At 41.9% G+C, this 25,897-nt stretch overlaps 2 protein-coding genes across 4 annotated transcripts in view; one reads left to right on the top strand and one right to left on the bottom strand.

Annotated features, from left to right (window-relative positions):
• pcid2 (PCI domain containing 2) overlaps positions 1 to 8,873 on the top strand; it is a 34,726-nt gene extending 25,853 nt beyond the window's left edge. For both annotated transcript variants that reach the window (XM_020531168.2, XM_048603343.1), the window contains exons 10-15: positions 2,773 to 2,914; positions 3,180 to 3,280; positions 4,185 to 4,258; positions 7,023 to 7,148; positions 7,271 to 7,394; positions 8,488 to 8,873. In XM_020531168.2, coding sequence (XP_020386757.1) covers positions 2,773 to 2,914; positions 3,180 to 3,280; positions 4,185 to 4,258; positions 7,023 to 7,148; positions 7,271 to 7,394; positions 8,488 to 8,577 — 657 coding nt within the window. In that variant the 3' untranslated portion in view covers positions 8,578 to 8,873. The remainder of the gene's footprint in view (positions 1 to 2,772; positions 2,915 to 3,179; positions 3,281 to 4,184; positions 4,259 to 7,022; positions 7,149 to 7,270; positions 7,395 to 8,487) is intronic.
• Positions 8,874 to 10,632: 1,759 nt separating this feature from the next.
• The window catches only part of LOC109931905 (coagulation factor X-like), a 28,003-nt gene continuing 12,738 nt past the window's right edge, over positions 10,633 to 25,897 (bottom strand). The window contains exons 4-9 of one of the 2 annotated variants that reach the window (XM_048603342.1): positions 23,857 to 23,973; positions 22,233 to 22,346; positions 19,599 to 19,727; positions 17,046 to 17,155; positions 13,248 to 13,362; positions 10,633 to 12,144 (exon numbers count right to left, since the gene is read on the bottom strand). In XM_048603342.1, the coding sequence (XP_048459299.1) occupies positions 11,591 to 12,144; positions 13,248 to 13,362; positions 17,046 to 17,155; positions 19,599 to 19,727; positions 22,233 to 22,346; positions 23,857 to 23,973 (1,139 nt within the window). In that variant the 3' untranslated portion in view covers positions 10,633 to 11,590. Of the gene's footprint in view, positions 12,145 to 13,247; positions 13,363 to 17,045; positions 17,156 to 19,598; positions 19,728 to 22,232; positions 22,350 to 23,856; positions 23,974 to 25,897 lie in introns of both variants that reach the window. The other variant, XM_020531173.2, reaches the window with a different exon arrangement.

Raw genomic sequence — 25,897 nt, forward strand, 5'->3', positions numbered from 1 at the left:
CGGATTCACCAGCATCTGCAGTTCCTACTATCTCTGCCTGACTGACTGCTGTTTAGGACAAAAGCAATTCACATCAGCTATCTTCAGTAGCTGTAAAAATAATTCTATTACTTAAGTTTACTAAGAGTAGTGAAGAGAAAGGATTTCTAATTTATGCAACTAAAACTATACCCCTTCAAAACCCCAAATGTGTGCACGTGATCATGATTAAGACAGACAAAAGGCAAATGGTTTATTACAGATACTATGCGTGGAAAAGCAATATTGACAGAAAACAAAATTCTGAAGGTCAAAAGTCCAGACCATAAGATGGAAAGTCCTTTTTCTCTCGGGCCGTGTGACTTTTGCAATGATGAGACATTATTGAGTGTATGGCGATGGTTGTCCTTTGATTCGATAATTTGAGCATGCATTTAGGTCTTCCTTGAATGTATTCTTTCTTTTAAGTTTTCTGGGGTTTTCTGACTTTTCCTGACATGAAGAGAGAGGGAGAGAGGGTAATGCCTGCAGTCTGGATATTTTCACTCTCTCCTGCTCTTGGCACTTACTGTTTTTAAACACTTCACAACTCAACCAATCAAGGAACTGTTGCCAAGCATAATAAATAAAACTCAAATGAGTTTTGGTGCCATTCAGGCTCGACTTGCCCCTCTTTTTGCTTCCAAATAGGAACACAGTTCAACAGTGTGCAACATGTTGTTGTTTTCAAGTTCCTAAATGATGCCTCCTTTAAATCAAATCAGACCAATTTGTGTTGCAGTTTATAGTCCAAAAAAGTGAAAAATATGTGACCCCTTACACGTTAATTACACGCTATAAGAGGAGACGATGGCCTAGTGGTATTAATAATCCAGAGATCCAGTTTAACGCTCTAGAGATGTGTTCGAAGGCCACCGTGGTAGATGATGAAATTTCAATTCAAAGCTAGAATTAAAAACTGGCTTAATGGCAATCATATCACCACTGTTGATTGTCATAAAAACCCATCTGGTTCATTAATGTCCTTTAGGGAAGGAACTCTGCCGTCCCTACTCAATCTGGCCTACTTTTGACTCCAGATCCACAGCAATGTGGTTGACTCTTGGGATAGGCTATAACTGTTGATCTAGCCAATAATGCACACATCCCATGAACAAATTTTTTTTTAAAAGATCCATCTCTTCAATGAGATGCTCTTAACACTGTAATATCTGCCACTGCAAAATATATCACTGTGTGACAAATTAAATATGCATTGCACATTGCATATGCATTGTTAATCCTCTCCCATCCTCTGAGCGTTTGGGTTGAGTGTACCCTCAAGGCCAGTACCTCAGTAGGATCTGAATTATTTTCAGAGTACACACACTAGCTCCACATATTGTTATCTGTTTTGTTTATCCCATGGTGTTGGATAGTCACATATTTAGCTAGCTTGCTTCCCAGCTGCTGAGGGATCCGAGTGTCTGATTTACAAGAAGTTGGACTGCAGGTATATCAAGTAATTAGAACCATAGAATGCCTACAATGTGGAAGCAGGCCATTTGGCCCATCAAGTCCACACTGACCGTCTGAAGAACATCCCACCCAGACACAAGCCCCAACCCTATCCCTGTAACACTATTATTTCCATGGCTAACCCACACATCCCTGGACACTGTGGGCAATTTAATATGGCCAGTCTACCTAACCTGCATATCTTTGGTCTGTGGGAAGAAATTCACACAGAAATGGGGAGAACGTGCAAACTCTAGACAGACAGTTGCCCGAGGGTGGAATCGAACCCAGGTCCTTGACACTGTGAGCAACAGTGCTAACCGCTGAGCCATTGTGCTGCTCTAGAAATTAGGAAAGCTAGTAGAATGTTATCATTAATTGCCAGGGGAATTGCGTGCATAAATAGAGATGTTATACTTCCATTATACATGGATGAGAGTACACCTGGAGTACTGCTCCCCATATTTACGCAAGGATGTAAATGTCTTGGAAGCAGTTCAGACAATGTTTACAAGACTTATAACTGGTACGGGCAGGTTGTCTTATGAGAAATGCTTGAATAGGTTAGGTTTGTATCTGCTGGAGTTTAGAGTAGCAGGTGACTTGATTGCAAATTTATGAGATCATTAGGGGTCTTGAGAGGATAGAGGTTAGAAAAAAAAGTTTCCTCTTGGGGAGAAGGTACAAGTCTCTGTTTAAAACTAAGGGGTTGCACATTTAAGGCGAAGATGAGTATATTTTATCTCGCGGAGGGTCATGAATCTTTGGAAGTCTGTTCCTCGAAGCAGAGTATTTGAATTTTTTTTAAGGAAGCAGTTGATAAGCGACAGGGGAGAAGTTTATTGGGGTTAGGCGGGAAAGTGGAGTAATCAGATCAGCCATGCTCTTAGTGAATGGCATAGCATGATTGAGGGGCTGAGTGGTTTACTCCTACTCCTCCTTCATATGTTCACTCCGTCAAGTACTGTGCTGATGCATCTCATGGGTTAATCCACAAAAATCCATTTAACACCTCTTTTCTCTTCTCGTTACTTGTACACATTGAGATTGAACTGCATCTGTCACCTTCTGTCCAACGGATCAGTAATGCAGTTAAAATAGTAACAGCTGCAAATGCACTGTCTTCCTGTGACGTTTTGTGCCGTTCATTTTGTAACCCAAACTTCATTGGTGATGAGACTGATGCCATTGCTCTCAAGTACCTGATCTGTGTTCATAGGAATGGTACTGGATTATTTGAAGTCCACTAGAAATTGATATTTAATAATATTTGATGTGCTTTCCATTTTCGAACAGATCAATAAACTCCATCTATGTAAACCCTTAATCAGAGCGATTGACAGCTCCAGTTTAAAGGATGAATACAGCATGGCACAAAGGGTGACATACAAATACTACGTTGGGAGGAAGGCCATGTTTGACAGTGATTTTAAGCAAGGTGAGGCATTCATTACCAGGTATTGTGCAGGCCTGTTATTGTACAGTATCTGTTTTGTACTGGTACAGGACTGTCGAAGCACTGATCTAAACAAATTATATTTACTGTATACCAACTATCTAATTATCTATGTAATGTACATGGAAAGGGAGAAAGTATAAAATACACAGGATGCAGAAACTTTGTATTTTCTTTAGTGGCCAAATAGTACAGATGGACCAGAGGGACCAATTTTAAAAGGTAACATTTTCGTTTTTTTTTGCAGCTGAAGAATATTTATCATTTGCATTTCAGCATTGCCACAGGTCCAGCCAGAAAAACAAGCGGATGATTTTGATCTACCTACTACCTGTGAAGATGCTTCTTGTAAGTAAGCCATGAGGTAGAATAATAGTGACAGTAGTAACAGTAAGCTTTTACATCTTGGGAGCCAACTATTGGAAAAAGCATTGATGCTGAATGTTGAGATGAATGCAGGATTTAACATTGAGTCACACTTCAGAGGCTTCAGCATACGATCTGGACTGGCACTGATACAGTCATGGATGCATTGGAAAAGGATGAGGAAAGGTTGGACAGACTGGCCTTGCTTTCTTTGGAGTTTGACTTGATTGGGATTTATAAGATTCTAAATGATTTTGTCAAGGTGAATGGGGAAGAATGTTGCCTCTTGTGGGTGAGTCCAGAACTAGGGGCACTGTTTTACAATTGGGGGTTGCCCTATTAAAACAGAGATGGGGAGAGTGTTTTTTTTCTTCAAGTCTTGTGCGAGTTTGGAACTCGCCAACTCAGAATGCAGTGGAAGCAAGGTCACCGCATGTTTTAAAGGTGGGGATACATAGATTTGTGTTAGGTAAGGGAATCAAAGGTTTATCAGGAATAGCTGGGAATTTGGAATACGAAACACACTCAGATCATCCATGATCTCATTGAATGGTAGAGCTGATGCTGAATGGCCTTCTGCTGCTGCTAATTTATATGTTTGTATAAGGTGTTAAGCCAAATCCCTGCCTGCCCCTGAAATGCAAGTTTAAAAGACCTCAAAGCTCTATTTGAAGAAAGACATCGATATAGGTCCAGCACGCTGGCTGATATTTATTTACAAATCTTTAGTAAGTCAGATTATCTTATCACACTGCTGTTTGTGGTAGTTTGCAACGTCCAATTGACTTCTGTGAATCCTGAGGTAACTTAACATACCAATGTACTGAATCAATCCTTCTTTCCTTCCCTTTTTCCAGTTTCTTTTAACAGTCTGTTTACTTTATAGGGCCACATGCCAACAATCCAGTTGTTACGAAAATATGACCTTTTGCAGTTTTCTGATGTCACCAAGGCTGTTAGGTATGAATTTTATGGAGACAAAGGTTTTTTTTTTGTTTTACATGCTGTTTTAAATAATTTAAGTAAAATATAACACCACCTGTTGCTGGAGAATGATGCCTTGAGTTGTGCAGTAATTCACTGGCAAATGTTGATTTATATTCAGAATCTGCTGCCCTGAAGGTTGACTGTCTCATCATTATTGAGAATTTGAATTATCCAGCCTAGGTGGGATATGAATGTTATGAAAATCAAGCTTATTCTCACAACAGCCGTAACCTAGTGATAGAAAGAAGCATCAAAGGTAGTGTGAGGGAGGGTAGTTTCAATCCTGTCCCGAACAGGAATGATGTTATTGTTGAACAGCACATAAGTACAAAGGCAAACAGATTATGTTGCACTTGTATGAAGCTCCAGTCAGATTGCATTTAGAGTACTGCATTCAGTTCTGAGCACTGTGTCCCAGGAAAGTTATGTTGGCCTTGGATAATGTACAGTGCAGATTGACCAGAATGGTACCTGGGCTGATAGAGGCCATATTACATAGGTTCTGCTTATGTTCCCTTGAATAAAGGTGATTTAAAAAGTGATGCGATTGAGATTGTTATGACACAGTTTTGAGTGCTGCACCGAATCCTATCCCAGTTCCACTCTTCCATTGGTCGTAACAAAGCTTTAATTTAACCAGGATGGTAGTTTGGGCACTTTATGTAACTCTTGGTCTCTATTAGGTTTAGTATTAGAAACAAGTCAGCCAGATTTCATTAGACAAGAAATAAACCTTTATTACAAATACAACTGAACCAACGCAGTTGTAAAGATATTGACAGACAGTTTGGACTATGCAAACATATATGTAATTAACCTTCTTAAAAAAACATGTACACAAGCCTGAGGAAAAACAAAGAAAAAGGAAAACTCTGCAGTGTATTAACTCAAAGATACTTTGGCCAAGTGACATTTACTGGTTAAGTCATAGATTATCTTGTATGGTGATCTGTATCGGAAGTTAACCATAACTTTGTGGCACAGGGGTGTCACACTAGGGCAGTTGTAACTGGCTAAATTCCCTTTGGCTAGAGATGGTGAGTTAGGTTCTGAAGTCTACTTCAGGAACCCTCTGTGAGTGAAGATGACCACTAGTGCGTTTTCAGTTCCTGCACTTAGCAGAGTGCGGTTGCAAAGAAAGAGGGAGCGAACAAAGGCCTGTTGCTCTTTAAACAAGATTCCTCACAATCCTCTCCAACTGGCTTCAAGATTAACCCTCTTCCACTTCCAAGCTGTGCCGTATGACCTCTCTCTGAAGAGCTTGTAGACTAGATATTTCTGTCTGAACCTCTGACCCTTGCAGATACAGCATTGTTGCTGTTGTCCCCAGTGCATTTGCCCTTCATTCATTAAAAATTCAAGATATATCTATATATACCGCTGGGTCCAATCAATGTTACACTCCGTCTTCCTTATCCACGGATTTGCTAGGTGTGGATCCGTATACCTGTGAGGTTGGTCCTTTGGTCCTAGATCCAATCTTTCTTTGCCCCCATCCAGCCTGATCGCATGGTCCTTCGCAATAGATAGGAGATTAACATTGTAACGGTAATGCATTTGTTGTTATTAGTGGGATGCCTGTGCCCTTACCCCACAGAGAATGAGGATTTGTTGTATTAAAAATTAATATTTGGATCACACATTTTCATAACAAATAGTTAGAGTATAATAGGTTATAGGGGAAAAAATGATTTCCTCTGGGGAGCCCAGATCAAGGTAGTAGTAGTGGTGGTGGTGGAGGAAGGAGTATGAGAGATGGTTGGGTTGGGGGTGGCATGCAGTCTTAAATTAGAACTAGACCATTGAGGGTGATGTCAGGAAGTGCTTCATTAAGCAAAGGGGAGTGTAAGTTGGAACTTTCTCCCTCAAATGTTGGTCAAATCAAATACTCCCTGTACAGCAATGTGATTGACAGTTACTAGGCAGTGGGTTTTAGGCCATCTTCCCAATATTTAATCAGAATAAATTTATACTTATTTAATACTGCCTGTCAGATGATTAATCTTGGAAATCAGAGGCATAAAGGGCTGAAGAGAGATATTGCTGTAGCTTGACATCATTTGCCTACAGTGGAATCTTGATGTTATGGTGGGTGGCATGTATATGAAAAACAGGGGGTGTAGGAGCAAGGACAGATGGTTGGGGTCTCCAGAGGGAATGATGCAGGATTGGGAAGAGAAGCTATTTCAGAAGATTGTCTGGCTACAAATAAACAGATAGGCATAGAATCAATTGAGAAAAATTCCACCCAGCTGGCAAGGGAGGAGAAGCATTGGAAAAATATGCAGTCAGTCATGTCAAAGGCTCATCTAAGACCGATAGAGAAAGCTAATTTGCAGTGGTTAGTCAACAAGGATGCCATTTGTGACTTTGAGAGCTGTTTTCTCCTTCCCTTTTCTTTACAGTTAGAATTGTTTGCAAACCCCAAAGTTGTATGAACAAGCTGTTTGTTCCCTCTCAGTCAATGACTTGCCATCTACAGCATTGATATTCCTGTTTGCTCTTTCTGTCTCATCCTCGCTCTAAAGTTCCTTGGCTGATTTTAATGTCAATGATGCTATAAAATGATCAAATTATCAACTGCAAGTCTGAATTATCATTGCAAACATCCAGTCACCAGCAATCAATTCAAGGCAGTAGTGGACCAGGTTACCGTCACGGGTCGATATATGGCTCAGGTAAAGTTTTTTGAGCTCAGTTCTAGAGTATAATTTCCTTGTCTTTTCTTTTTAATTAGTGAAGGGAACCTTCTGCTACTGAATGATGCTTTAGCGAAACATGAAGCCTTCTTCATTCGCTGTGGAATCTTTCTCATACTTGAGAAACTGAAAATCATCACGTACAGAAATCTTTTTAAGAAAGTGTAAGTATCTTCATTGTACAGCACTAACACTTCATTTGTTGTCTGTGTGTGTGTTACACACTTCTACAAGACAAGTGCTCTTAACCAGTGGTTTTACATTTAAGTATACTCTGTTTCTCTAGGTATTTGCTGCTCAGGACACATCAGCTACCACTTGATGCTTTTCTGGTTGCTCTTAATTTCATGCAAGTCGAGGATGTTGACATCGATGAAGTCCAATGTATTTTGGCAAACCTAATCTACATGGTATGTTTTAAATCATCTTGATACTTCGTTTGATTCCAATTGTCAATTTATGAGGGAAATATAGGTTACAAAATGTCCAAACTATTAGTGTCAGATTTGATAAAATGTGCAGGAAGGCTAGGACTAATTGGAAACCTCAGTAGAGGTGTGATGGGCCAAATGGTCTCCTGAGTGGTATTGCTGAAAGATTCTGTGATTCATAGATTCTTCACTGTAATATATTTCTTCCAAGCAATTTCAAAATGAATGTGGTTAGCAGTTATTAAAAGGAAAAGAAGGTCAGTCTCACACCCACCAGCTTCATGGTTTTGGGATCTAATGTTCAGTGACACAAGTTAACAAACTGATCTGATAATGGCCACAGATCTTCTTCTCTAAAGGATATTATATTTCCCTCCACATCACACAGCATCCTGCCTTGGAATTATAGTTCAAGTTCAGCTGAAAGGCCACACCTCTGATAGTGTAGTCCTGAGGGGGGAGTTCACTGCTTGGGTTTGTAGTAGTAATAACACTGATCTACAGACTCACAAGTGAGAATACCAGCCTTTTAGGCAAGGCTGACACTAATTCTTAACGGCCACAGATAAACATTGGGGTAGATGGCATTGTGCCTATATCATTGGCTAACACTTTGGGAACACCGGTTCTAATCTAACTATTGTAGTTGGTAGAATTAAAATTCTAATAAAACTTGGGTTTGAAGGCTCGTCTAAGGGATGGTGATCATGAAACAATGATCGATTGTTGTAAAAACCCATCTGGTTCACTAATATCCTTTTGATTCAACTGCCTGACTATGTAAGTGACTGTGTGGACCATTTGGAAATTTGACCAGAATTTATTGCTCAGCAACGTCGCAAAACCAGATTCTTTGGCTACAGACATTGCTGTTTGTGGGATGTTGCTGAACACAAATTTTCTGCAGCATTTGTTTATGTTACAGTGTAATGTGTTACATCTATATGTAAGCTTCAGGAAATATTTGATTGGTGAAGCATCTTGAAATTGCAGAAGGTGCAATCTAAATGCATGTCTTTTTGTTAAATGTAGCATATGTATGTGTGATCACAGTTCTTTCTTTGTTTTGTAGGGACACATCAAGGGTTATATCTCTCACCAGCATCAGAAGCTTGTTGTCAGTAAACAGAATCCTTTCCCACCACTATCCTCTGTGTCTTAACAAATTAAGGTTGGAAGTTCATATATTGCTCCCCCACATTTATCCTGGGACACACATCTGGTGTTGGTTGATGGCTTCATAACCAAGGATCATTGATCTAAAGCTAAGGATGATGTGACTTGCATCCCAGTGAGTATTTTCTGGGATCAGTTTGAGGCATTTCCTCTGTCATTGTCCCAGTATCATTTTGTATTTCCCATTCAAGATGTAAATGTAATGCAAGGTATATTTTGTTAACTTAAACTTGTTAAATGACAATGATGTTGTAATAAATACAAGCTATTCTTTTTATTGAAGTACACTGTTTACATATCTTTGCTGGAGAAACCCAAGAATTTAGATTGTGTTGGCACCATATTAATCATTTGTACCACAACTGTATTAATATACTTCAAAATGGAATGCATACAAAACCCACGATTGAAATGCTAAGTCATTTTTCCCGCAAACATTCCACCCCCTGTCTGTGCTAGAAGCAACATTCAAGATGCTTGAGAAGATCCAGGACAAAGCAATCTGCTTGATCAGCACCCAGTCCATTACCTTAAGCAATCACTCCCTCTACCACCGGCACACAGAGGCAAAAATCTCTATTAACTACAAGATGGATTCCCCCAAATTGCCAAGCATCCTACAACAGCAGTAGTACCGTGACCTCTATAACCTTGAAGAATAAAGGTGGCGAATACTTGGGAAAACCACTGCCTGCAAGTTCCCCTCCACATCACATAGCATGCTGACTTGGAACTACGACACTGTTCCTTCTACGTTACTGGATCAGAAATCCTTAACACGACATGGACCCCAGTGGTTAAAGCCTGACTACCAGTTGCTTATAAGCAACAAGTATCAAGGGTTTTGCCAAATGCCCATGAATGCATTAAAAAAATGTTTCTGATGCAAGCTCATCAGCCTGAAATTGTAACTTTGTTCCCCTCTCCACAGAGAAGGGCCAGACAAAATGGGGTGACAACCTCGCTGTTCAAAAGGTTGGATGCACTTACAGGGGTTGTTGGAAAACAGGATACAGTAACAGGTGGAAAAGGAGGGAAAAATAAACTTTGCATATTTGAAGCTGAAGTCATAGTGTTGCTATCTGAGGAAAGTGATGGTGCTGTGGATGAAGGTATCGGGAAGAAACTATCACCCTCAGCAGCATGGGTATATGGAAGTCAATTATTACAATGCAGTAGCAGTAGAAATCAGTGAGGATCATTATGTCAACCTTAAATTCATGACAATGTACTCCAGTGTTTCCTCTTAAGTTCGGGTCCATTCACTGCGATCAGCGTGGGAATGCCAATATGCATCTCCTTCCAATGTTTATATACAGTCTTCGAACTCTCCAAAGCTTTCCCATGAGAGATGCACAAACTAACCCTTACATATAACTTGGGATCTGCCTCACCTACTTGTTAACATTTTTTTCTGCAATTTAGGAAAGACAAAACACAGTGCTGAAAAGTGTAGTCACCTTTACCTCTGCCAACACTGCTGCAAGTTCCACCGAGCAACCTAAAGTCAGAATCGAAGTGGCTACAGATAATGCTGAGTTAGGGTTCAAAGCTGGTGAGACATGTACCTGTACTTGTTGCAAAGACAGCAACATTTCAGTGTGACCAGTGAAATCTGTTTGCCAATCAGATTCTCCGTTAAACAGAGATTCCAGCATCTTTCAGATTCAATGGCATCAGTTTTCACTTTGATCACTGATGAGCAACTCCATTCCCAGCACCATGTGGTTTGTTGATGTTCATAAGACTTATCTTTCTTCCCCCATCCACCCACCCTGGAACAGCTACTGACTCTTTGCTCATTGCTGAAGTCTCGAACAAGAGTGTAACACTGGAACCACTTCTTGTGCAATATATTAAGGAGTCATCCTGTCCTCTGTTGATCCCAGGACTGAGCAAAGGGAGCCATCTCCATCCTAAGAGGCGCGTAGAAAATTTGAACCACTGTGTATATCTCAGAGCCCATAAGATAGAGTGGATAAAAAGTCAGGCTGTCACGAAAGGTGCTCTTGGTGAAGAAACTAACGAGACCATTTGTAAATAATATAAAATTGCTGGATTTATTGATGCAATCTCCATTGTTAGATGTCTGTCTATAGGATAGTGGGGAATGGCGCCATTATTATAATTTGATAGTTAGCCTCAAGGACCAATGTTTTTACACGGATCAGGACAAGTAACTACCTCCCTGGGTTTTGATCTGAGGAGACATTCACTCATTTTGTATCTGTGAATGAGCCATCTCAGCTGTCCGATAACGCTGCTCCTCTTGGCAGTGACTGGTCATTCTCGCTGGCGTTCTCTGGTCTTTTGCTCCTATGTGCATTACCACAGGACATCAACTAGCATAGGCTTAAATATTCAAATCAACATTGTATTTTTCATTTGTTAGTCTGTACCAGTGCTTGTTCTGAAGCTCCATAAACGAAGGTTAGGAAAGAAGAAAATGTAATTGCAGAAGTTCTGTTAGAAATCTGTCATCTTGCATACAATTGTTCAAAAACAACTATGAACGCAATGTTGTGTCTGGGAGATACAAATATTTCACTAATTACCACCATTGATTATCAGCACCGCTGTGTTTGCTGCCACAAACAACATAATTGCAATAGTCGCTGTCCTGATTAGTATTGTAATTAACATTCAATAGTCACCAACTTTACAACCAACATCATTGCTATCCCCTGCATCCGAGTGCTTCCATGCTATCCGTTCGGTACAGCAGTTTTCAATCCCATCAGCAGCTTTACATAGTTTCTGGCATGGCTAAGACCAGTTGCTGTCTACAAGGGTAAGCATCCATTTTTTTATTCTTGCAAATGGCCATATGGAGTTTGAATATGGGAACAGAAGTAGGACTTGAGTCAGTAATCAATTTTTAATCATTTCTATGCTTTATGAATGCCAACTCAATTCTCCACTACCGTGTCTCTGTCTATAGGAGCATTAGTAACACAAATACTTCCTGAAGTTGCATTAACTTAATGTCGGCTGCACAGCTAGAGTCCCAAGGATGATTGGGCCATTATTTTTTTAATCCAGCTGATGTATCTTGATACCTTTGTATAAACAGGTATCACATTGCAGTCATATTCTCCTCCCCCTAAACTTATGCCTGTCATATACCAGACATCCTTATACTTAGTGACAAAGGGACTTCCTCTGGTTAAGTAACACAGTGGGTCTGCCAGTTCTTCGATACCTGCACAAAACATTCGATGTACAACGGGAAAGTGCTGCATCCCCTCACATTTGGAATGTTTGATATAAGGAACATATGGAATGCTGAGAAGAACTGGCTGGTCAACATGGCCTTGCTTCAGTTTCCATCCACTGATGGCCCCATATTCAGAGTTCATTAAAAAGAATTCAGCAAAGTCTGTTTCAGGAAGACAGATGGGAATGGTGTAGTTGTTAAACTCAATCGGTGTCTCTAACTTCAAGAGCGCAATGTCATTCTCGAAAGTAGCTGGGGAGTATCTTGAATGAATGTGTATTTGACTGACATTGTGGATTTGCTCAACGCCTTCGTTCACTTCCAGGTTGTGCTCTCCTGCAATAAAAAAAAAAATAAAGTAGATTTTCATCGTGGAGAAATGCATGTTATAATTTTTTTCATAAAATTGTATTTTTCCGAGATATGGTTTTTAAAAAAAAAAGGTAGTTCTGTTTTCATGGAGCCTTTCGTAACTGCAAGGTTTCCCAAAGTATTTTACAGCCAGAGTTACAATTGACTACATCTCAAAAGTGAGGAAACATTTGCCAATTTGTACATAACGAACTCCCACAGAGGAAAGAATGATACCTGACTGGATAAACTGCTTTAGGTGGTGGTGTTTGAGAGAGTAATATTGGACTGGACACTTAGGAGAGTGCCCCCCCCGGATGGCAAGACGAAACCAGAGTTAAGGAGCAGAAAATAGCTATCATTTTAAAATCAGCAGCAGAATGTTTGAATGTGTACCTATATCGAGAAATATTACGGCAGTGAATTCATAGATTCAAAATAGAACATACAGCCTGCTGTGTTGCCATAGTCTTAACACAACATAGGACTGCTCTCATCAAAGAGAGATGACTGGTGGTAATTTTCTTCTCTGGTAAGGGGAAAAGTTGAGAAGGTGAGTCCTTCATGGTAGCCTCAGCCAGTGATGGAAATTGAACCCACGCTGCCAGCATCACACTGCTTTGCAAACCAACTGTCCAGCTAACTGAGCTAAACTAATTCCAGTTTACAGTGTACAAACAGGCTAATTGATCCATTTGGTCTATACAGGTGCTCATTTTCTATGCAGCCTCCCTCCCATACGAATTCATCTTGACCTATTATAATTCAGCTGACAATATATGAAGTAACTTGCCTCACTTTGTGTTCTACGATGATTGGACACAAAATACGTGCCATAGTTCTGGCTGATTTTCACTAACTCGGCTGCTTAGGGCAGTGTTGTTAATGGTTCAGTAGCTGTTGAAGACACACTGATTAGGCTCACAGATAACCAACTATTAAGGAGGTATGATGCTCACAATGCCAAATTTCAAGCCATACTCGAAGGAGGAAAAGGGTTAAAAAATAAAACAAAACCTCAGTAGCACAATATCATCAAATTCAATTTGATATCGAAAAGGCAGAAACTAAAAATTGAAAGAACTCACCCACGACAACTGTGAAGGAACGCAACTGCTTTACACAGTCAGCTGAGGTTAGCACAAAGTCCTCATTTAGAATGGCACCTGCACAGAATGTTTTGTTGTCATGATTTAAGAGCACCTAGGGCAGAAACATACAAACTATCTTATTCCCAGAAATTCTGCAAGCTCAAATTTGTGAAGACTGAGTTTCTGGTCGGGGGTTGTGGTCTGGATTGTTAGCCAGCAATAAGATAACCTAGCCATCCACCTTATTTATCATTGGATAGTCTGTCTGATGTGGAATATCATTGCCTAAGGAATTCCACGGAATAGGGAGCAGGTGAATGCATGGGAGTGATGGCCTGTGCAATTCGTCTAAAATTCTATTTCAGTTCCTGTACGAAGCAGGTCACAGTCAGTGGAGCAAGTGCTATTTGAAGCTTTGGTTAACATTGCTGCAGTTACTATACTGTTATGCTCAAGGTGGCAAGGGGACAGTGTCTTCACATCAATACCCCAAATATTCCTTGACCTGCGATGAGACAGAACAGGATGACAAGAGAGTTGCACCAGCCAGACTGCACTGAAGTAAGAAAGTTACTCTCCCATCAGAGCTTGCAATCTCCATCTTGCCTTTGAATAGGGAATTGAACAGTGTGGCAGGTTTTGCTCCAGTGAGAGAGGATTTGTGGAACTTTCTGGTTTGACTCAGTCTCAGAATTTTCAGGATACATGTAGATAAATGTTTTGAAGCTGTTTGTAAGGCTTGCATGATATGTAGGAAACTGCTGAGAGCAGATTGCTCAGGAAGCCAGCAGAGTTTGCCTAGGCAGCATGCAGAGTATCAATGAGTTTGAACAAACCTTTACTCAAGCCCTGCTTCTACAAAGTACTGTTTGATAGTTTACACAGCTAAAGAATGTTTGTGTTTTCACAGGGTCATGGAGGTTTGAGTTATAAGGAAAGGCTGAATAGGCTGGGGCCTTTTTCACTGGAGTGTAGGAGGTTGAAATGTGACTGGAGAGGTTTATAAAATCATGAGGTGTATAGATAACGTTAGTGGTAGGTGTCTTTTCCCTAGGTTGGGGGAATTTCAAGATGAGGGGGCATATTTTTAAGGTGAGAGTAGAGAGATTTAAAAAAGGTGTGAGGGACAAATATTTTACACAGGGGGTGGTTTGAATGTTGAATAAGCTGCCTGTGAAGTGGTGGATGTGGGGCACAGTTAAAACTTTTAAAAGGCTCTTAGATAAGTACATGAATAGGAAAGGTTTGGAGGGATATGGGCCAGGAGCAGGCAGGTGGATTTAACTTGGGAACATGGTCGGCATGGACTGGTTGGACCAAAGGGTCTGTTTCCACGCTCTATGACTCTATCTAGAGCACAGATAAAGGCCCTTCGGTCTCTAGTGCCTGTGCCAGTCAGAAGCTACCATCTAACCATTCTAATGCCATTTTCCAGCACTTGGCCATAGCCTTGTATGCCTTTGCATCCCAATTGATAGCCTGAGGGGAATGGAGAACTAGAGGTGTGGCCCAGTCAAGCACTTTGAGTTATAAATCTCCTGCTTCGGGGAAGTGGGCTCCAGAGGGACAGCGCATTTACTAAAATCAGGCTAATTTCAACTTTGTCATTTGGGGAATGGATAATAAATAGGGGCTGGAGTACACCATTTGGGCCTTCAATTCTGCTCTGCCATTCAGTAAAATTCTATTAGCTGCCTTGAGGCTGAATTCCTCTTCCATAAGGCCCTCCACTAATTAGTTTGTCAAGTTGAAAATGGCCCATTACTTCCTAACATTATCAACATTAGTTCGTGTTAAACATAAACATCTGGTCTTTAGCAGATGAGACTAGAGAATTAATCATGAAAAATAAGGAAATTCAGAATAGGTAATTAAACTTGGAATTTTGCATCTGCCTTCACAATAGAAAACACAAAAAGCACCCAAGAATAGTAAAACAAAATCTAAGAAAATCAAGAAGCAAAAGGTAGGAATTTAAAACTCATTACGGAAAGTATACTAGGAAAGCTAAAGGGATTAAAGGCTTACAAGTTCCCAAGTTCTGATGGCCTGCATCCTCAGGTCTTTGAAAAAAGTGGCTGCAGAGATAGTGAAAGCAATCTATCAATGTTAATATATCATCCATGTTCTAAACTTTTATGTAGCACTTTATTGAAGGCCATTTGGAAGTCCAGTGCACAATATTTACTGGTTTCCCTTTATGCATCCTGCTGATTACATACTCAAATGACTCTAATAAATTTGTCAAACACTTTTCCCCTTCAGCCAGCCATGTAAACATTACCTAATAGCATTATGATTTTCTAGACCCTCACTTTTTCCATGTTTTGCTAACTGGCTTAATGCTCCCTGCCCCCTTCCTTTCTTAAATAGAAGTGTTACATTTGCAGTTTCCAATTTGCTGGGACCATTCTAGAATCTGAGCAATTTAGGAAGATTACATTCTCCCTGTGCCCGCATGGCTTTCCTCCAGGCACTCTAGTTTCCTCCCACAGTCCAAAGATGTGCAGGTTAGGGTGGATTGGCCATGCTACATTGTCCATAGTGTCTAGGGGTGTGCAGGCCGTGTGAATTAACCATGTAAAATGCAGAGTGACAGGGATAGGGTAAGGGGTATGGGCCTGGTTGGGGTGCTCTTCGGAGGGTTAGTGTGGACTTGATGGACCAAAAACCAGCTTCCACACTGTAGGGTTCAATGATTCTATAACCAGTGCTTTCACTATCTCTGCAGCCACTTTTTTCAAAGACCTGAGGATGCAGGCCATCAGAACTTGGGAACTTGTAAGCCTTTAATCCCTTTAGCTTTCCTAGTATACTTTCCGTAATGAGTTTTAAATTCCTACCTTTTGCTTCTTGATTTTCTTAGATTTTGTTTTACTATTCTTGGGTGCTTTTTGTGTTTTCTATTGTGAAGGCAGATGCAAAATTCCAAGTTTAATTACCTATTCTGAATTTCCTTATTTTTCATGATTAATTCTCTAGTCTCATCTGCTAAAGACCAGATGTTTATTTTAATCATGTCCTGTCGTATATCTGCAGAAGCTTTTACTGTCTGCTTTTATATTTATTGTTGACTTACACTGAATCTAATTTCTTCCTTTTCTTTAGAGCATTTTTCGTTGGGTTTCTAAAATTTCTAGGCTAGCATTAATCTTTACAGCATTCTTTTGATTTAATGCCACCCTGACTTCCTTAGTTAACTGTCGATGTTGCATCCTTTTGATAGAACCCTTCTCAGTGGAATATATCTTTGTTGAGAGTTAATAACTATCTCCTTAAATTGCTTACTAACTGTCTTAATCTTTTAACCTATTTTTGAAGTCTACTATAGCCAGTTCTACCTTCATACCCTTGAAGTTGTATTTAGCTAAGTTTCATATTTCCAAAGAGTGAGAGATTTGGAGAAAGAGCTGCTCGAGAAATAGCCCCAAATTGGTAAGTAGCAGCAATAGGAGCTTCTTTGAATCTGTGATGATAAGTTGGAAAATATGCATGGAATCGAAAATGACTTGATTCTATTCATTTCTCAACTTTGTGGTATGGGCTTCTGTCACTAAAGGAAGGCCTTTGGGAAAGTATGCCACAAACAGTTGGGGCAAGGGGAAGATTGGGATGTATCCACTGTCTACATTGCCCACTGCACCCAGTGCAAGAAGACCAGGCAGTACCGTGAGACAAAACATAGCTTCAAGAACAGGACGTTGCCCTGCCACAAAGAGGATAAAAGTGTAAAGCAGTTAGAACACAGCTTGTACTGACAGTATCATAGGGCCTTTTTGTGCCTTATGTCCTCACCTGCCAAGGGTATTCGCCCCTCCTACTCTGGCCGTCATCAATCACCCTGAGGATCAATTCGGTGTCTTCAGTTGATGAAGTGACCATTACTTTTCCACATGGATAAGGTACTGTTAATCACAAAAGAGTTAATACTTGGGTTAGAGTTGTGGCAATGGCTCTGATGTCCCATTACAGGTGCTGCCATCAGAAGCAGCTTGACTTTGTTGAGGGGTTTGAACCTTCCCTGTTTCCCTTCTTCACAACATTCAATTCTCCCCAATCTCCCTTGCAACCTCCTGTCTCTTGCCACTTCCTTTGCAGCCTATATCTCCAAATCTCCCATCTGCCTTGTTGCCTTTCTGCAACCACCCCCTCCCCCAATCTCCGTTGAAACCTCCTATTTCCCACTGCCTGTGCAATTCCGCCCACCCCCCCCCGAGCAAGAAGGCTGCTATCAACCCTAGCCAATTGGCTGTTGGCTCCCAGACTTCAATCCCCCACTCCTACCAATGGACCAATCAGCAGGCACCAAAGGGATAAACAGCCTGCAATCGGAGAACCATGGTCACCCTTTGTGAGTGAATTTTCCCAGGTATTTTGGGGAGCTCTAGGAGCCACAGGGATAGCCAAGGGGAATGAAACTGGCTGGACTGCTTTACAGAGAGCTGGCATAGCCTTGGTGGGCTGAATGGTCTTCTTCTGCACTGTTATGACTGAATTACAATAGAATCGAATCCCTATAGTGTGGAAACAAGCCCTTCGGCCCAACAAGTCCACACCGACCCTTGGAGCATCCCACCCAGACCTATCCCCCTATAACCCACCTAAGCTACACATCCCTAAACACTACAGGCAATTTAGCATAGCCAATCCACCTAGCCTGCACATTTTTGGACTGTGGGAGGAAACCTTTTGCACCCAGAGGAAACCCACACAGACACGGGGAGAACGTGCAAACTCCACACAGACAGTCGGCCGAGGGTGGAATTGAACCCGGGTCCCTGGCGCTGTGAGGCAGCAGTGCTAACCGCTGAGCCACCATGCCACCTTAAGGATCTGTCTCCTACACGGAGCACGGGGGTGGGGGGGTGGAACGTGAGGGCGCAATATGGGCTCTTTTAAGTGTGGTCTTTCTTATTTTAATTTAAGGTTTATAAATATATTGAGGTTGAGAAAAAGATAGATTGAGTGCAGGTCAACCCTAGGTATTGTATGCATACGATAGGAACAGAGAGTCAGGGGCCTGGGCACCTGCTGCTTCTGCAATGAGCTGGATTTGCTGCAGTTCAGATGGTTTTAAGTGGGATGGAAACTTTGACGTAGGGTATCACAGCATAATTTGCATAATTTGATGGTCACATTTTGTCTTAATGGAAGCTTTCAGAGAGAAAAGCAAAGTTAGACGTTAGATTGGATAACATGAAATGGAGCAGGATTGGAGTCTTTTCAGCTGATCTTGCATTGGCATAAAATAAAAATTGCACGGGGACTGTATCTTGTAGCTTCAGAATTTGTTGCATTTCAGCTGCGATAAGGTGCTTCAGGGTTTATTATATCAGAGCTGTGAGGAGTTGCTTTAGAAGGGAGGAGAGCACACAGAGGATGTAATTGTACAAGGTTCTGAGGGACATAGGACAGATAGGGAGAAACGTTTCCCCTTAATGGAGGGATCAATACCCAGGCACACAGCTTTTATGTAAGGATCGGGAGGTTTTGGAGGGGATTTGAGGAAAGATTTTTTTTTCACCTGGAGGGTAGTGACTATCTGGAACACATTGCCTAAAATGGTGAGAGAGGCAGAAGCCTGAAGAAGTATTTAGATGAACATTTGAAACACCGTATCATACAAGGCTATGGGGTAAGTGCTGGAAAACGAGATTACTACAGCCAGGTGCTTGATGACCAGCTCAGACACAATGGGCCAAAGCTTATGACTGTCTACATACTGCAGCAGGACTTAGAATTTGTAGTATGGAAGCAGACTCTTTGGCGCAACCTGTCCATGCCATCCAGTTTTCACAATTAAACTATTCCCATTTTCCTGCGTTTGGTCCATGTCCGTCTGAACCTATTCCATCCATGTCCCTATCTAAATGTTCTTAAAGGTCAAAATTGTACTCGCTTCCACCACTAGTTTTGGTACCCTGTTCCAGACACTCCCCATCATCTGTGTGAAAAGATTGTACCTCTGGACCCTTTTGTATTTCTCCCCTCTCGCCTTAAACCTATGCTATCTAGTTTTAGACTCCCCTACCATGAGGATAAGCTGCTGACTATCAGCCTTACCTATGCCTCTCATGAGTTTACAGACCTCTATAAGGTCAGTCTCCTATGCTCCAGGGTAAAACAAAGTCCCAACCTCTCCAACCTCTCCTTGTAACTGTGCTGCATTGTTGTGTGATTGTTGTTATCACAGTGAGCCTGTGATGGGTAGCAGGTTATCTCGTTACTGCCATGAAGTGGAGCTAAACCCCATCTCAAATCTCCTAGTTCTGCAAGTGCAGACTACATGTCTAAGGTGATTTATGGAATGGAATGAAATGCAAGACATTACTAATCTCGAATATGTACCTTCAGGCACACAGCTCCTTTCATCATCTCCAAGTTTATATCCTTGGGCACATTGACAGATGTAAATGCCATCATGTGGCTTACAGAAGTGGTCGCAGGTTTGTCCATGTGATGAACAGTCAATGGGACCTGAAATTCAAAGAGTTATTCAGATACATTTATCTACAATGCAGTTGATTTGATTTCTGGATTGAAATCTATGAATAATTATTTGAAGTACGGAGATCAATATTTCAATTGTAGGAAATCCTTAAACGTGCCCTCAGATTCTTCAATGATATGCCACTGCCCCAAATTAAGGTCTGCCTTGTGATACCCAGGTACAGGAAGCTCTAAGTTACAACTCTCTAAAAAGATCCATCCTTATAAAAGTGAACCAGTGCCACAGCACCAAGTAAAGCAAAGAATCGACAATCAAATATATAATCAGTAGGAAATGTGTATCATCTCTTTAGTTATTGGTCTGTTTGCGCTGCTTTATCAAGTGTTTGGTCACTTCTAGATGAAGTTAACTTCTAGATTGAGGGGAGGCGATGGCCGGACTTTAATCTAGAGACCCAGGTAATGGTCAGGGAATCCAGGCTTAAATCCCACCACGGCAGATGGTGTAATTTGAATTCAATAAAAAGCTGGGATGAAGAGTCTAATGGTGACCATGAAACCAGTCAATTGTCAGGGGAAAAAAACCCATCTGGTTCAGTAATGTACTTTAGGGAAGGAGAACTGCCATCCTTACCTGGTCTGGCCTACATATGACTCCAGACCCACAGCAATATGGTTGACTCTTAACTACCCTCTGGGCAATTAGCGATGGGCAATAAATGCTAGCCCAGCCAGTGACACCCTCATCCTGTGAATAAATTTAAAGAAAGCTATTCACGCCATTGTTTTAAAGAAAAAGGTGGCACAGTGCTGTCTGACAGCGCCAAGGACTTGGGTTCGATTCCAGCCCCATGTGACTGTTTGTGCTGAGGTTGCACATTCTCTCTGTGTCAGTGTGGGTTTCCTCTGGGTGCTCCAGTTTCCTCCCACATTCCAAAGATGTGCAGGTTAGGTGAATGGCCATGCTAAATTGCCCCATAGTGTGCAGGGATGTGCAGGTTAAGTGGGTTAGCCATGGTAAATGCAGGATTATAGGATTGGGAAGGGGTGGGTCAGAGTGGGATGTTCTTCAAAGGGTTAGTGCTGACCTGATGGGTTGAATGGCCTCTTTCTGCGTTGTAATGATTCTTTGATTCTAAATTCTGTAATAATGCTCTAAGAGTTTTAATAGCCAGCAATTAAATTGAACACTTGCGTTGGCTGGACTGTTCTGTTACAGACTGAGTACACTTTGCAGGTCCCATTTTAATGCTGGCTCCACCCAAGATTCTTTTTAAAAATACCTCCTTGATGTTGATGGCAAGATGATCATTTTGAGACGTTGGTGGTTGGCTGCCTTTTGGGAAGGTGTTTGTGATAAAACTGTGTGCTTTACTAGATCATGGTAGAGGGCCGTTTAGGGTTAACCACGTGAAGAATGGGATTGGAATCAAACATTGTAAGGATGACAGATTTTTGAGGTTGTATGAAAATCTTTTAGCTTAATGGTGTGGCCCGAGGGCCAGCTGGAGGGTTTTCTTGGTCCAAAAAGGGTCCACAGTCCACATATTAAGAACCACTTAGGGTGGTGCAGTGGCTTAGAAGTTAACACTGCTGCCTCACAGCGCCAGGCACCTGGATTCAGTTCTAGACTTGGGCGACTGTCTGTGAGGAATTTGCACATTCTCCTTTCTGTGTGGGTTTTCTCCCACAGTCCAAAGATGTGCAGTTTGAATGAATTAGCTTTGCTAAATTGCCCATTGTGTCCAGGGATGTGCAAGCTAGGTGGGTTAGCCATGGGAAATGGAGGGTTACAGGGATAGGGTAAGGAGTGGGTCCAGGTGGGATGCTGTCCCGAGGGTCAATGTGGACTTGATGGGCCAAATGGCCTGTTTCGACACTATAGGGATTCTGTCATACTCTATGATTCTCATTGATCTGGAGGGGAGATAAAGAGAAATTTGTCTTGGGTTGTTCAGATCTACATGATTTTCGACCTGAAAAGGTGCTGGAAGCTGATTCCATTGATAATTTTCAAACATATCAGGATGTATGGTTGAGAATAAGGAACTTATGGCAGGGTCTCCCAAAATGAAGAACCGGACTCCAAGTGGGGTCAGCAGCTGATAGAGGAAGGAGGCAGGTTCTGAAGTGGGATTACACTTCATGCTGTTGGTACCAATCCGATCCATGTGATGCTAGAGATTCCAATTTCTTTCCATCACACATCTGACCAGGAAGCTCACCCCATTGTTACCAAACAGTTTTTACAATGAATGCCCATCATTCTTACCATCAATACCCTTCCCATCATCACTATCAATGCTCAACAGTGTTTGTTGCTCCCTGTGACTATGAGTATACTCTTGTCATATTTCTTATAATCCCAGAATTTCATCCCATTTGCTTTAGGTTACCCAATCTTCTATCATGTTTTGGCCACTGCTGTAAGAAGTTAGTCATTGCCTCATGTAATTAAGAACTTCTTTATCTCCACACTTGGACATTAGATAGTCAAATCTGGCAAGGTTTATAGTATTAGAAGTACTTTACCAAGTTCACAATTGAGACCGTGATAACCAATTTCACAGAGGCACTCGTACTGTGTGGCATCATTCTTGCACCATCCTCCATTTTTGCATGGTTTTGATGCACAGTTGTCATTTTCTGCTAAGATACAGTTATTTTGAAATTGATTGAGGAAATTGCAATTCAAAATAGCAACACAAGAACTTGCAATGTGAAATGGAATCAGACTTTTGCACAAATACACAGTTTTCTTTCTCAGTATTTCGGTATGCAAGTTCCCCTCCAGGCCCCATACCAGCCTGACTTGGAAATATATCATTTTCCTTCTCTACTGTCTGGTCAACATCCTGGAACTCACTCCACAATGGCATTGTGAGTATCCAGCCACCCACAAACTTCAGCAATTCAAGAAAGCAGCTCACAGCCACCTTTTCAAAGTTAATTGGGAATGGGCAATAAGCGCTGGCCTCATCAGTGATACCACATCCCGTGAAAGAAAAATGTAAAAACAATGATACTTGCAATAATAAGTAGCCCATGAAAACTGAACCCACAACCTACAAAACTAGTTGCAAGATTGTTTCTGCTGATCCACAACACAGTTGCCTTATCAAACACCATGATCCAAATGTTGCTGTTCATGATTTCCACTTTCCTGAATTTGCTTATCCACGTACCCTAATCTCCCATAGTGGCACAAATGTTTGGTCACCCATGTTTTAAAAGGCAAAACCATAAAAAAAAAATCAAACAAGATAGAAGCTGTCCGCTAGACACAGTGATATCTGGTGGTGTGGGAATGCACTGTAGCTCTGGATCTTTTTGAAACCTGTCCCTCCAGACAGAGATAGATCTAGTAGTATGAGAACACACTTCCAGTGTTGCTTCTTTTATACCTGGGAGATAGTCCTCCCGGACACGGGGACATCTGGTTGTGTGAGCCAACACCGCAGCTCTGTGTGCTTTATAACATGTGGAGGTGCCGGTTTTGGACTGAAGTGGACAAGGTCAGATGTCACACAACACCTGGTTATATTCCAACAGGTTTATTTGAAACTGCAAGATTTCGGACCACTGCACCAAGTTCCAGAAGGAATAAACCTGCTGGACTATAACCCGGTGTTGTATGACTTCTGCCCTTGCTTTATAACAGGATGATTGCCCTCCAGACATAGATTGGCTTAAACTGAAGGAAATATTCAGTGATGGGGGCTTTGCATCCATGTTTGACAGCATGTACAATAGACTGGAGTCTTTTGGATTCTTGACCTGAGCTGGGTTGTCCTTGGACGTGGATAGGTTTCACAATGGTGCCCTAAGGGTCAGTGAGATGACATGGCACTTTGGGAGTCTGTGTAATGGAGCTGTGAGAAGAGGCACAGTCAATGCTAGCTCAGAAACTGGACAGGGAAACAAATAGGGAAAGCGCAAGTCAGATTATTAGCTGCCATGTTTTCAAAAGGAACTGGATTGACAAGTGCCGTAAGCAATTTGGATGAACAGCCTCCACCCCCCCAAAGATCTGGGGGCCCACAGATCTCTGAGATTCCAATGACTCTTTGAAAGTCCCCTTTAAATGAACCTCCCTTAACAGTTCGTGCAAACGTCTGTCATCCCACGTCAGTAATTACAGACTGATTGCCTTTACCAATCTCACAGCTCCTGCCTTCGTAACCTGTCCTGCAAGTGCAGTTATACTCATCGATGCCATTGCGGCATGTCCCACCATTCAGGCAAGGTGTTGATGCACACGCATCTTTAAGATCTGAAACAAGAAGTAGAGAGCATTTAGAAGAAATTCTTCATGAAGAATTTGCTAGTGTTGTCAAATTAATGAATGATCAAAAATTGCAGTCCGTACCATCCCAATAAATAAAACATGGCAATTGGCCATTCAGTCCAACCAATCCCTATCAGCATTCAGTTCCATGAGAGGAAAGAGTTTTAATGATATTTACCCATCTCCCTCATTCAACTATCCTTGCTAAGAAAACCTTTACATTTAAAAATAAACCAACCTGTTCAGGTACGTGTCCAGGGTAGGTGGGACTTGAACCTGGACCTAGTGACTCAGAGGTTGGGACACTCCCCTACACCATATAAGTTCTAGTCTAGTCTTTAATGTCGACAGTTCTGGCTCAGTCGTTAACCCTGGAGGACCACAGTCTCTCAGCTTTCTGTATAATGATGTTTCTGCCGGCTGTTCTAAATCTTTTGCATCTAATCTTCTATGGGGCCCCCATTCTTGACTCCCCAGCCGTTAGCCACAATCTGCCACTATTTACCCTGTCCCGGCCTTTCATAATTTTAGACTAACTTATAACTTACTCATAAGAGCTCTTCTAGTGAAGAAAGATCAGGGTAAAGGGAGATTCCTTTTAACCTCTCTGTCGGAAATTCAGCAATGCGTGTCAGCAGGATTTCTGACACACCCAGGATGAAGTTATGAAATGAAGCATGTATATAACATTCCTGCTGCCCCTTTTTTCAAATCTTTCTTTGCAAATGCTGAAAGGGTAAGTCATGTTGACTTGTCAGGAATGCATGCTGGGAAGTCTCTGGGAGCCACGGTGATTGACAGGCTGGTGCACATTGGGACATCAAAGTAGAACATTGGGCAGCAATAGCCTGGTGGTATTATTGCTGAACTGTTAATCTAGAGACCTGGGTATGTTCTGGGGACCAGCATTCGAATCCTGCCATGGCAGATTTTGGAATTTCAATTCAATAAATATCTGGAATTAAGAGCCCAATGACCACGAAACAATTGTCAGGGAAAACTCCTCTGATTCACTAACGTCCTGTAGGGAAGGAAACTGCCATCCTTACCTGGTCTGGCCTACAAGTGACTGCAGACCCACAGCAATGTGGTTGACTCTGAACTGCCCTCTGGGCAGTTAGGGATGGGCAATAAATGCTGGCCTAGACAGTGACGCCCTCATTCCATGAAGGAATTTTTAAAAAAGGCTTGACATTTCTGGGGTGGAATTTTTCTAATTGCCAGCACACTCCGCAACAGAGATTCTGAGAGAGTATTTCTGCAATAGCAACTCTGTAACCAAACTTAAACACAGCCTTCTCAAATTTTCCCGATTCTCTCCTCTAATGCTGCTGGGCCATCTCACTGGGCACATGTTTCTGACAGCTGATGAGCCGCGCGTGCAGTAGGGGTCCTGCTCACCTCTGGGAAAATAGGAGCCATGTGGCAAAATAGGACTCATTTCTGCTGGGTGGAGATAGGAACACATCAGGGAGTTGGCCTGACACCTTGTCCGCTCCACACTCCCCTCCAGCTCCACCACACCCGGCACTTTTCCCTGCAACCGCAGGAAGTGCTACACCTGCCCCCATACCTCCTCCCTCACCCCCATCCCAGGCCCCAAGAAGACTTTCCACATCAAGCAGATGTTCACCTGCACATCTGCCAATGTGGTATACTGCATCCGCTGTACCCGGTGTGGCTTCCTCTACATCGGGGAAACCAAGCGGAGACTCGGGGACCGCTTTGCAGAACACCTACGCTCGGTTCGCAACAAACAACTGCACCTCCCAGTCGCGAACCATTTCAACTCCCCCTCCCATTCCTCAGACGACATGTCCATCCTGGGCCTCCTGCAGTGCCACAACGATGCCACCCGAAGGTTGCAGGAACAGCAACTCATATTCCGCTTGGGAACCCTGCAGCCCAA

Source organism: Rhincodon typus, chromosome 11 (genome assembly GCF_021869965.1).
Source record: "Rhincodon typus isolate 14 chromosome 11, sRhiTyp1.1, whole genome shotgun sequence".
NCBI lineage: Eukaryota > Metazoa > Chordata > Chondrichthyes > Orectolobiformes > Rhincodontidae > Rhincodon > Rhincodon typus.